Source organism: Sesamum indicum, linkage group LG10 (assembly GCF_000512975.1).
Source record: "Sesamum indicum cultivar Zhongzhi No. 13 linkage group LG10, S_indicum_v1.0, whole genome shotgun sequence".
NCBI classification, from domain to species: Eukaryota; Viridiplantae; Streptophyta; class Magnoliopsida; order Lamiales; family Pedaliaceae; genus Sesamum; species Sesamum indicum.
Window position 1 is genome coordinate 14,633,728 of NC_026154.1, and position 14,079 is coordinate 14,647,806.

Consider the following 14,079-nt stretch of genomic DNA (forward strand, 5'->3'; position numbering starts at 1 on the left):
TGGAGATTGTTGGTATATATGTGGCCCATGACCCAAACTATCGGTAGGCCCATTAGCTCGGCCCACTAAAACTTTGGCCCATTCGGATGGCCCTCACCCGACCCAGAACCCGACCCTCTTGACCCGACCCAGGTAACACTACTTATCTAACCCTAAGTCAACTCTCTCTCTCATTTCACCCCTCTGCGCCGCTGCCGATGAGAAATCTCCCTCTCTCTCTTCTTGCTGCCTTCTATGGCGGATTCTTGTTACCTTTTCCACCACCGTTAATGGTGGGGGGATGGCTAAAGGAAAGCCACCCCAAAACCCTCTTGTCCAACGGCTCAATTTCTCCAAATAAATAGGGGCCTTTGTACTCGGGTGGGAGAGAGAGAGAAAAAACCGAGCACTCCTCTGTGAAATACTTCCACCCTTCCGGTTCTGTGTGAACGGCTGTGAGGTGGGTTTCCTGTTCTTGTTCTGTGTGAACGGCTGTGAGGTGGGTTTCATGTTCTTGGTCTGTGTGAACCACCCGCGGTGTGAGGTGCAACCGTGGGCCGAGTTTCTGTGAGTTCTGAGCTCTGTGACCCGTGACCCTTGTTGCTGCTGAATCTGGCTTGTTCCTGAGCCGCCATTATAATCACGGTTTTTTATTCACTTATCTCTTTTATTTACTTTGTGTATCGTTCATTATATTTGTAATCTCGGTTTGTAATTTTAAAGGAGTTTCGTACTCCATATCAAGTGTAATAGTTGGTTAGGCTTTGTGGAAAAACAGATACCACCGTGGGTTTCGTACCCAACAGTGGTATCAGAGCACTGTTCCGATCCTCTCCGCGCCGTGGTGGTGGTAACCCGCTTAAACCCCTCCTCTATTTACTGTTTTTCCTTTACTTTTCAGCACTATATATCTGTTCGAATAACCGAGGTGCTTATCCCCCTAACTACCCTCCTGGCCGGACCCCTGAGGTCGTCGGGTATCTGGATTGGGCGTTAGGCTGGAAAGGCCTTGGTCCTGCTTATTTCTCTTTCTCTTTGTGATTTGTGAGATTTATTGCGATAACTGCTATATCCTGCTCTTGCCACTCTTCTGGTTTAATATCTTGATCTGTGATTTATCATATTAATCTATGATTTGAAATCGTGATCTGTGTTCATTATCTTGAACTGTGATAATCTGAGAACATTGTTCATACTTTGGCTGTCTGCATTATTACCGAAATTGACTGATTAATTTCTGTCTCAATATTCTGATCCTGTGTGAAATTTTTTTTTTTTTTTTCTTGATCACTGTTTTTCGAAAGATTCTGCTTAAAAACCAAAACCTCTGTTTTTCTTAAAAACCGTGACCTCTGCTTCAAATTACTTTCAAAATGGCCGGATATAGTTTACAACCCTTTGACGGAAAAACTGATTTTTCTATCTGGCAACAGAAAATGAAAGGCATTTTAATACAACAAAAGGTGTTTAAAGCTATTGACGGAAAATACACTGAAAATGTTTCTGAAGAAAAACAACTGGAAAATGATGAGTTTGCCTACTCTTCCATTATTTTAAACCTTTCCGATAATGTTCTTAGAAAAGTGGGAAAACAAAAAACCTCTAAAGAGCTTTGGAGAAAATTGGAGGATTTATATACTGAAACATCTTTACCCAGTAAGCTTTTTCTCTTAGAAAAGTTTTTTCGTTATAAATTGGATCTTTCCAAAAATATTGATGAAAACCTTGATGAGTTTACCAAGTTGATACAAGACATTAAACTTACTGGTGATGAAAACATTGATGATTACACTCCTATTGTGCTCTTGAATGCAATTCCTGAATCATATTCTGACGTGAAAGCCGCCATTAAGTATGGTAGAGATAGCATCAACCTTGACACTGTGGTTAATGGTCTTAAGAGCAAAGAAATGGACCTAAAAATTGCTAGACCTAGTCAGAATAATCATGAGGTAAATCTTGCTAGAAGTAGGCCCAATTTCAGGAACAATGGCTTTAAAAACAGGGGTAGAAGTCACAGCAGGGGTAAAAGTAGAAACAGCCATAGTAAATCCAGATCTAAAGATTACACGTATAAGGATGATAAAACAAAGGAAAGACGTTGCTATAACTGTGGCATTAAGGGTCATTACATCAAAGATTGTAGAAAACCCAAACGTGACAATAGGGATAGAAACTTTGATGACCAAGAGAAGGTGAATAATGTCTCTGATGAAAATGGTGAAGTCTTTATGGTTTATGAAGCAAATTCTGTGCATTCTGTGAACAAATTTGAATGGCTTATTGACTCTGGTTGTACTTTCCATATGAGCCCTGTCAAAGAAGTTTTCTCAAACTTTCGCTATGAAAAATCTGGTTTTGTTTCTATGGCAAATGAAAAGAAATGTGAAATTTTGGGTCTTGGTGACATCTCTTTAAATTTCAAAGAAGGTTATAGGTTAACCCTAAAAAATGTGAGATATGTTCCTGATTTGAGTCACAACTTGATATCCTGTGCTACCTTAGAAGAGGATGGTCTAGAAGGTAGATGGGGCAAAGGCCTCATGAAAATCATGAAAGGCTCTCTTATTGTGTTTAAAGCTGAAAAGAAACGAAATCTCTATCTATGTTCTGTTACCTATGACTCTTTGACTGCCTCTGTGAATGAATGTGATATGACTGCATTATGGCATAAAAGATTAGGGCATATGAGTCTGAAAGGTCTTGGTTTTTTGAAAAAGGATGGAATTTTGAATGAAAAAATTGAAAACTTGGATTTCTGTGATGATTGTGTTTTAGGAAAACACCATAAAGTACATTTTCCAACTCCATCTCAATCACTCCCTTCCATGTCTTCATGCATCTTAGACTATGTACATGCCGATGTTTGGGGTCCATCTAGTGTGCCTACGCATGGGGGTAACCGTTACTTCTTGTCCATCATTGATAATTACTCTAGGAAGGTGTTTGTCTTTCTTATGAAACACAAGTCCGAAGTTTTTGAAAAATTTACAAAATGGAAATCTCTTGTCGAAAATCAAACTGGAAAGAAAGTGAAAACCCTTCGGACTGATAATGGACTCGAATTTTGCAATAAAGATTTTTCTAATCTCTGTGACAAATTTGGTATAAAGAGGCACAAAACTAACCCCTATACCCCCCAACAAAACGGTGTGGCTGAACGTATGAATCGAACCTTGCTTGATAAAGTTAGATGCATGCTTATTAGTTCTGGATTGCCTAAATCTTTTTGGGGTGAAGCTATACTTACTGCTACTCATCTGATAAACTTGTCTCCATCTGTGCCGTTATCTGGTAAAACTCCTGATTCTGTGTGGAATGGTAGAAAACCTGATATCTCTTATCTGCGAATTTTTGGATACTCTGCGTTTGTTCATCAAAACATAGACAAACTAGAACCTAGATCTGTTAAGTGTGTTTTTATTGGTTATCCTGAGGGGACAAAAGGGTATAGACTTTGGGTTCGTAGCCAACCGGGTTTTAAAGTACTTATAAGTAGGGATGTCACTTTTAACGAGAATGAGTTTCCTTGCCTTGATAAAACTCAACTTAGAGAAAAAGAACCTACTCTCAATAAGGTGGAGAATCACCTAGGGGATAACCAAGAGGGGGAAGGGAATAATGAAAACATAGCTGAACAAACTATCGAAAATGAAAATGAGGTAGTAACCACTGAAAATGAGATCACAGCTATAGAAAACCCCCTAAATGACTACCAACTCACCAGAGATCGAGTTAGAAGAGAAACTAGGATACCCACCAAACTCAGAGATTTTGACACTGCTTTGAACATAGAACTATCTGAACCCACAAATGTTGAGGAAGCTATAAAATCAGAAAAATGGCTTAGTGCCATGAAAGAAGAGATGAGCTCATTAAAACAGAACAATACATGGACACTAGTTCCTAGGCCCAATAACTCATCCGTAGTTGATTGCAAATGGCTTTTTAAGATTAAACAAGAAAACCCCATTAAATATAAAGCTAGATTGGTAGCAAAAGGGTTTACTCAAAAAGAAGGCTTAGATTATAATGAGATTTTTTCTCCCGTTGTGAAGTACACCACTGTTCGTATCATTCTTGCTCTCACTGCACACTACAATTGGAATCTGAAACAAATGGATGTTAAAACTGCATTTTACACGGTGAATTTAGATGAGCATATCTACATGAATCAACCTGTTGGATTTATTGATAAAATCAAATCTGATTATGTGTGTCTTCTCAATAAATCTCTGTATGGCTTGAAGCAATCCCCTAGACAATGGAACAAGAAATTTGATTCCTTCATGCTTTCACTAGATTTTAAAAGGAGCCGTTATGATCATTGTTTATACTTCAAGCATGTTGATAGTACTCCTATTTTTCTTGTTCTATATGTGGATGACATGCTCATTGCTAGTCCTAGCCTACACCTCATTAATAATCTGCAAACTGATTTACACAAAACCTTTGAAATGAAAGACTTAGGTGATGCAAAACGCATCCTTGGCATGAACATTGTTAGACATGAGTCCTTTATCCTTCTAAACCAAAAGTCATATATCCTATCCATTTTAAAAAGGTTTTCAATGGAAAAATCCAAGCCAACTTCTGTGCCTCTTGCTGCCCACTTTCAACTTAGTAAAAATCAGAGTCCTCATAGTGATATTGAAAAAGCTAAAATGGAAAAAGTTCCTTATTCTAATGTGATAGGATCCATCATGTTTCTCATGGTTTGTACAAGACCTGACATTGCATACGCTATTAGCTGCTTAAGTAGATACATGTCAAATCCCGGCCCTCCCCATTGGGAGGCCCTAAAATGGCTTTTGAAATATCTGCATGGCTCTAAAAACATAGGCATACGTTTTTCAAAAAGGAGTGAAAACACTCAACTTGTTGGCTTTGTTGACTCCAATTATGCAAATGATAGGGATAGCAGAAAATCCACCACGTCTTATATCTTTACATTCTGTGGTTCGTGCATAAGTTGGAAATCCCAACTGCAACATATAGTTGCTCTCTCCACCACAGAGGCTGAATACATTGCTACAACGGAAGCATTCAAAGAGGCTATATGGTTAGATGGTCTCATAAAGGAAATTGGCTTCTCCAATAACATACTCACGGTATACTCTGATAGCCAATCTTCAATACAGTTGTGTAAGAATCCCGTGTTTCATGATCGGACGAAACACATAGATGTGAGGTATCACTTCATTCGAGATATCGTCAGTGAAGAGGTAATAAAATTGGAGAAAATTAAATCCGAGGACAATCCTGCAGATATGGGTACCAAAAGTCTTTCTCTTGAAAAATTTCATACATGTTTAAAAATATTGCATTTATTCCCTGACTAACATGTGCTTCCAAGTTGTCTCAAACTGCAGGTATATCCACAGAGAACTTCTTTGGGCAATGATGAAACAAACAGATTCAGCTAAAGACTCCATGACCATTTCCATCTTCCTGATGGGTCTTGGTCCAAGGTGGAGATTGTTGGTATATATGTGGCCCATGACCCAAACTATCGGTAGGCCCATTAGCTCGGCCCACTAAAACTTTGGCCCATTCGGATGGCCCTCACCCGACCCAGAACCCGACCCTCTTGACCCGACCCAGGTAACACTACTTATCTAACCCTAAGTCAACTCTCTCTCTCATTTCGGTAATAAAAATCTGTCTGCATACTTCATTGAATTAGTACTAGTTTCTGCAACATCAACAAGAGACCATAGCAAATTGCCTGATCCAACACACCAAATTGCCTGATCCATATATATACTCAAAAGTACCAACTCACTTTCTAAAATCCATTTCAGAGTTCAAGAAACTGAAAAGAAAGAAATCAAACTTCACCTTCTATAACTGAGAACAGGCGAATTCCCCAAAAAATGCAAAAATACGGTCTGAAGATGCGGACTACGTACCCATGGAGTTGATAAATACCTATTGCCGACAGCACAGGAAGCAAGAAAAATATAAGCAAAAACACGAGAAACCCATCAAACAAAACATCCAGCAACACTGAACTAAATACACGACTTTCGACGAGTCCCATACCTGCCATGAAGAATTCTACACTTTGAGACAACATCGCGGTAGAGTTGAGAGGAAGGATGGAAAGTCAAAACCACTTTCTGTCCCCTCAATCCGGTGAATAAATCTTGCAGGATATGAATTTCAAGAAAATTATACAGAAACACAACAACAATCAACGATAATCCCAATAAATAGTGAGAAACCGGTATCAATAACACCGCCCTCAGCAACACCTCATACGGCGATTCAGCCGCCGCTGACTCTATTGGATTCAAGCAATCCACCGATCAATCGTGTGAAAATTATAGAAAAACGAAGCAAAGAAACTGTATGTGTGTGTAGTGTGTGCAGTGTGACTGAAATTTGTTTTGTTTGATATGATATAATATGACCGTTATAACTTATAAGGCTCTCCGATCATCTGGTACCCAATTCGAATGGTTTCTTGGCCACCAATAACTACCTTACACGTGTACTAAAAAACCGCAATATATTACCGTTTACACTAGCCTATTTCTCTCTCTCTCTCTCTCTCACTCACACACACACACACACTATATTTAGGGTTAGTTACATTTATATCTATATAAATTAATTTTCCAATATTAATTTTGATCTTGACATGTGTATTACAAAAGTATATGCTATAATCAGGAATATTTATTTTTTGTTTGAAAAATTATCAATATCCTTCTGATTTTAACGATCGTCTAACAATTATTCTAATCCGTTAAGCTTCATTAAATTTTTATCTATTTTCTGTAGTGAACTGGCCAAATGCCCTTATAAACTAAGAACTACAATTTATTTATTTTTTAATTTTTTTAATTTTTTATGAATTAAGTAGATAATTTTTTTATATAATTTTTCCATCCATTCTTTTAGTTTGTTTTTTTTTTTTATAATTTTTTATTTTTTTAAAATAAATACAGTAAAGACAATATTGACAATTTCATACCCCCATTTAAGGATTATATAATTTCATCAAATATCATGGAGTATTTATAATTTTTCAAATAATAAGGGAGTACTAGTAATTATTTCAAATTCTAAAAAAAGTATTTATAATTTACCCTTAATCAAACTTACATATGATCCATCGATGGAAATAAAACATACCCCCCCCACCCCCTCCCCAAAAAGAAAAAGAAAGAGATTGAAATATAATTTATTAATAACGATTAAAAGAACATAATTAAATACATTACAAGGAAAGAACATATTTATGGCATAATTACTATATATATATAAAAACCCTAGCCTACTTAAGGTCAACTTCCAAAAAGGGTCATCTTTTTTCCTTTTTTTTTCTTAATTTCTCTTGAGGGTGGGTGGGTGGGGTGGGGTTGGGGGTTAAAAGGTATATATATATATTGCATGCATGCACATATTATACATACACACAAATTAGGGTTTGGTTTGAGGGTTAGAGATCTTGGGTGCAGCCTCTAAATCTTCATCGTCTTCGTCTTCATCGAAAACTTCTAATATTTCAGATTCCGGTAAGAAATTGGGAGCAACAGCAACAACATTGTTGGCGTGGTTAAAACCCTTGAAGCTTTCTCTCGCAGTTTCTTCAACTTCATGATGAGTTGCTTCTGTGAAGCTCTTTGATGGCACCAGCCTTGTTATTTTCTTCATTTCTTTGCTTTTGCCCCATAGAACTGAGTACAGCCCACATATTATTATTGCAGCTCCCAAAACACTGCAAATATATGTACCATAAGTTGTCATGAGACATGAACTAATCATATATTGATCAGTGCAATATACTTGTCGTGTGACTGGTGTGTCTAAGGAGGATAATGAATCGCACAACAAGTGCAAGAAGCGAGAAACGATACATCGTGTAACGATATACATGCGTTATAAGTACCAAAATATCTAAATACCTTCCCAAGTGCAACTTCTCGTTGAGAAGCAAAGAGCCGGCAAGTGCGACGATCACAAGCAACAACGGGTTAAAAACGGAGACGAACAACGGCCCCCTCATGCGCACACAAGACATGATGAACGCCCACATTAACCCTGATGCCACAATTCCCTACATTTTCATTTATCAACTTAATTAAATCAATATATATATATATATATATACGAAACGTTTATTGTTGTATCAAAAGCTTAGTATAATATTGAAAATTTTAAAATGTACGTGCGCGCCAGTACGAGGGTTTACGTTCTTATTGTATCTCTATTACGAGAATAATTGTTGTCATACAGAATTGTGGTTGTCTTTTCTTTGATGTTTCATGAAAATTTTGAAAATTAAGGTAAGATGTAGGATATACCATGTAAGAAACGGAGAGGAGTCTGATGTTCCAACCAAGTTTCCATTGGCTCCAATCTCTCACCGTACAAAGAGCAAACACAACTGCTTGAACAGATCCCATGACTGAGATTAGGGCAGTGCTCGAGTAATGACATGGATATGTCTCACTCATCTTAGCCTGTTCTTGAAATTAAAAATTACAAATAAATAAATAATTAAAAATGAAACAGAAAGAAATAATAATTAAATCAATTAATTTCAAGAACGAACCTGAATAATCAGTGAAAGTGATGAAGAGAAGCAACAGGCAAGTGCGAGCAGAGGGCCCACGATCTTGCTGACGGGCTTGTGGTGGGCTACCGCCACGTGTCCACCTGGTTGTTGACTTCTGTACAAGAGGTCAAAGTGAGTTGACCAGATGTTGACTTCGTAACCTTTGTAGAAAGTCAGAAGCATTGCCCCTCCTATGCACATGAATGTCCCCGTCACCTTTGCTTTGCCTGCCCTTGTCTTCAACCCCACTCTCTCCATCCTATACATTACATCATGTGAAGAAACAAGAAAATATTACTATTCTTTCACTTAATTTCTATTTTATATCAAATTTAATTAATTAAGGTGCTTAAAAGATTATTATGATGTGTATTTTAATTTAGTGTAAATTATAACGAGTCCCTGATCAGGTTTAACGTGATTATGAATATTCCATAATTGTTTGAAAAAAAATAATTAGGTAAAATAAAATAAATTATACTTACCCGAAAAATATTGCAAGGATGAAGGTCACGGCGGGAACGAGATTGGTCATAGCTGCCGCAAATGTGGCTGAGGTTAACACCAAGCTCTGTGCAAATAAGTTTTGTGCCACTGATCCCCTGCATTAATTATAATTAATCAGGGTAATTAGTATTTGATTAGTTAATAATAATAAAAATAAAGAATTACATAATTATAGTTTTCTTTTATTTACGTGACAGTAAAATGCATTATTCATCGTGTAATTGTGGCTTGGTGGCACTTTTGGTGTGTTTCAGTTTTAATTTGCAATTGAGGATAATAATTTTTAAAAAATAACACTTTTGATTCAAGTTCTGCTGGAGAAAAGGGGTTGTAATGTGTCGAGCATGGAAAAATTCTAGTTGGAATTCGACTCGGTCAAATTTGAATCAATCATATAGCAAGTGCAATATACTTGGTGTGATTGATGTACAGCTTAGAGAAAGTGATCAATCACACATAACTAATACATGTAATACACTTTCTCTATGATTGATTTGATATAACCAAACTTGGTTGAGGCAAAACTTTTCCACCATGCATGTATGTGAATTTTTCCATCGAACGCGAACCGAATTGTGATGTGAAATTGAACCAAATGTACTATGGTTATTTTTAAATATATAGGATTAAATACATTTTGATCTCGTAATCTAGGTTATTTAGCGTTTTCATTTTTTGACTTTATAGGGTAATATTTTGGTCCATCATCTTTTTGATTTTTCAATTTTAATCATTTTTTTTATGAAGTTCGCCTTCATCGGAGAGAACGGTGAATTCCGATGAAAAAAATGACTGAAATTGCAAAACATTAAAAGAAGCAGGATAAAAATGCTATCTCCTAGAAAGTTATAAAATAACAAAAATGCTAAAGATCATGTGAGATGCACATGCATTTTTCCAGCGAGATGCGAACTCCGATAAAAAAAGGAACTGAAATCCAAAAATTAAAAAGATATAAGACAGAAAAGCTGTCCTAAAAAATTAAAAGATGAAACGACAAATCACCTTAATTACGAGATAAAAAATGCATTTAAGCCTATTATACAAATTTGCAAACTCAAAATGAGAGTGGAGCAAAAGTACCACCAGATTTTAACTACACGACTAAAACTGCATTTTTATTTTTTTACCTTTACTCGACATCATATATATTCATATTGAAACAAGAGATTTGATTTCGGACAGTCAAAGATAATTCATAATCTTACATTAATGAATGAAACTGGAATATATTAAGTAAATCTAATTATTGTGGAATTGACTGAATTAATTGTCCGAAAGTGTTTTTGGGGAAAAAGATGGTAGCATGATAAGATGGACTATGAACTAAAAACTCTCCTTTTCCCCAATGTTGCTTGTAAAGTTTAATTTTGTTTTAATATCTATTAAATTAAAGTAAAGTAAATAGTGGGGATCCAAATTAAATAAAGTAATCCTATTTTGGATTAGAATACTCTGGAAAAGCCAAATGCGTAATTAGCAACGCAACTTATATTTCCAGTAATTTTTTACTTTTTCAGCACAACACTCTGGATCTTCTATTACAAATATATATATATATATATATATTAGTATTCTTATTTGATATATTGATGTTATATTCACGACAAGAAAAATGGTTCAATAGCAATAGAAAAATCGAGCTAATTAGCAATAAAAATCTCGTTGTTATTTGTTAATGAATTCAGCAACGAAAAATTTTCTTGCTCGTTTAAAATATATATATAAAGTAAATGTAGATAAGCAACGGTATTTTTACTTGTTAATTAATTAATTGGACGCAGATTTTAACATCAAATGTTTTTGTAGTTATTGAGTCGTCTTTGTTGTAGTGAATGCGTGCATGTCTATTCTTTGTTGTTTCTTTGTTCGGATGATGGATGTATTAAATCAACTTATGGTACGTACTTACCCGAACAGTGCAGAAACAAAAGCTTGGAAAGCAATTTTCCAGGTCAACTTGGGCCTGTTTTTCCTGCAGTAGTAACAAGAGTCCGTCATCGTGCGTCCATCTTTATCTCAAAAAAACAGAGACAGAGAGAGAGATGTGTATGTGTGTGATGATGCATGGATGTTGTAGTAATTTGAGCAGTAGTTACCTGTCGATGATAAGGGCAAGAGGGAGGACAGTGGCGGCAGCAAACATGAATCGGTAGGCAATCAGAACCTGGAGGCTCATGCCATCGTTGGCAGCCAGCTTGTAGAAGACACTGACGGCGGCGAACACTATCTGCACGCACACCATCAAGATCGTGGGCTTCAACCCCTGCACCACATCGCACACCTTCTCCATCGATCCTTTGAACGTATATGTGGTTGTACTTATCAGAGTAATTAGTATGAGACGTGAGAGATATATATAGTGATTTGGGGTGTGAAAGTGCATGGAAATGAGGGGGGGTGGGAGTGGGAGTGGGGGTTATTTATTGGAATCAAGAAAACGAGGGTTTTGCTATTTTCCCACATGAGAGAAGAAAGCAAATGGGATACAAATTTGCTTGCTTTGTCTGCTTGTCTGCTTCGACGTATGTACACGTGGGACTCTCCCGAAACCTCTTCACTCTGCATGGTTTTTGTCTTTCTAAAATAATAATAACATTTTAAATTTCGAATATATAAAATAAGATGTGAAATTTTTTTTTATTTTTTTTTATATTCAGTATTATCAATTCAACCAATATATTAAATAATATATTCAAAACAATAAACAACAAATACATCAATATGACTGTAAACAATTCATCGATTCGATTAATATATCAATATAACTGTAAATAAAGTACAATAATTTATATAAAATGAGACAAAATACTCACATAAAGCACACGTCGATCAATGAAACTCGGGCTTAAGACCTGAAATTTGTTCATGAAAATTTGACATTAGCCCCAATCATTAAAATATAAATTATAATTATATATATAAAATAATATTACTCGTACATATATATATATTTAAATCAAACTCAAACCAACCTGACACTTAAATCAATTATCATTTCCCACATTCTATATATATATATATGTAGAACAAATAAATCTTATTAAAAAAAAAAGAGTAAAAAGAAATAATTGAATTTCCAAATTATAGTAATTAAAGATATATGTATATAAGCATATATAGGCAAAAGAAAGAGGTTGAGTGGACGCACGTCATGGCGTACGTTGAAGCCCACTATCAGAGTAGGGAATTACAATAATATTAATTAAATAATAATAATAATAATAATAATAGTTAGTGTGGAAAAGAATTAATTAGAGAAGATGATTCGAATGAGTAAATGCAGTGGTGAGTGAGTGATGACCAAAGTTTGAAATATTACACTCTCCTCCTCCTCGGGAAATACATACGACTTTTTCGACTTGTAACGTTTCCCTAAACCCTCCCACCCCCACCCCTCCCCCTCTGCATTCAACCAGGTTAATTACTTTACTTTTGCATATCATTTGACTTGTTAAGGGATAACATATCATATGAGCACTGTTGTATTATAGCTTCTTTTTCCATTTATAAAATTTATTTTTCCCCAAAAAAAAAAAAAATTACTTGGCTTTTCATCCACACTCCACCCATGTACGCTCCCACCATATCGGAAAATTAAATTTGTCCGAAATTGAATTAATTATATGATAAATATAGGATATTTTTTATGTGATTGATGTATAATTTATAAAATAATTTATAAAATATATTTATTGGATAATTGATATGATTCTCCTAAATTTGATTTGAGTTAGAATTTTTTCACAATTCCACTGCCTCATCTTCTTACACGTATGTCTATTTTCTATTTTTTTTTTCTTTTTGGGTCATTGTCTCAAAGAGTCAACTCTGGAACCAAATCTTAGTACTCATTTTATTTATTTTTTCTTTCTAATTTAATTTTTTTAATGTCACATTATATATATAGATATATATAATAAGTTATTGGATTAAATTCAATTTTAGTCCTATACTTTTTTGTATTTTGACGTTTTAGTCATTTACTTGAGCAAATAGATTCTGTAGCTTTTTTATTTTTTGTAATTTTGATCGATTAAATTAATCAATGAGAATAAAAATCCAAAATAAAAAAACATGTGAGGGATTCATATTTCTTTTTTCCGGCAACATTTTCAAACTTCAGGAACTGAAGGATCAAAATTGTAAAAAATTTAAAAATTACAAGATGTATTTATTATCTTTGAAAAATAAAAAACTAAAATACCAAAATATAAAAAATAGTGAATGAAAATTTCTTTGAACCCTAAGTTATGCACTCGTGTCATCACCCTTGACATCCGTCAGCGCAGAAAGCATTCACGGTGGTGAGTGAAGGTCGTTGTTGGTTGGCTGGTGAAAGTTGGAGTGGGTTTGCACTGCCATGTTGACTCATGGATATGGTTTTCATTTATTGGTTAGAATCGAATATTATTGTACTTAATATACATCAAAGTTGAGTTCTTGTTGAGGTATTTCATATTTGATGAAATTGAATGTACGTCCTGACTTGTTGTTTGTGAAATGGTTAGGACATGCGATTAACTATTTTAACTGTACATAAATCATACAAAAAATGTATTGTACTTGCTATATAATTAGTTTCAAGTTCGACCAAGTTCAATTTGAATTAGAATTTTTCATTCCTACAAATTACACTCGTGAGAACTTTTTCACATTTTAAATATTATTTTAAAATGTAAGTATCTCTGTAAATAATATATATTTTTGAGAGTACATCGTAATCTGATATTTTTCTCTCAATTGAAGTTGTTAGAAATCTTGTTTAAAAAAAATAAATAAAAAGGAACATTATTGTATATGTTCAAAATTATGATGTATTTCACATACATGTATGCAACTACTTGTGTAGTTTATTGTGACAAATTCGCATATGTACGTGTCTAGGAAAGCATGCCGTATATACATATATATATATATATACATATAAATACGTATATTGAGAGGTAGACATTATTTTTTATTAATATATATTTAGATTTTGTTACTAGACTTTGTACAATATTTTGTATACGTGTAACAAT

The 14,079-nt window shown here is 34.8% G+C and overlaps 1 protein-coding gene across 1 annotated transcript; it reads right to left on the reverse strand.

Annotated features, from left to right (window-relative positions):
- On the reverse strand, positions 7,332-11,448 carry LOC105172584 (WAT1-related protein At1g25270-like). Its single transcript, XM_011094090.2, has 7 exons — positions 11,155-11,448; positions 10,968-11,030; positions 9,034-9,150; positions 8,546-8,807; positions 8,295-8,453; positions 7,896-8,047; positions 7,332-7,708 (listed from the first exon to the last, which is right to left on the reverse strand). Exons 1-7 carry the CDS (start codon positions 11,439-11,441, stop codon positions 7,411-7,413), a joined length of 1,338 nt encoding a protein of 445 aa, XP_011092392.2. The 5' UTR covers positions 11,442-11,448; the 3' UTR covers positions 7,332-7,410.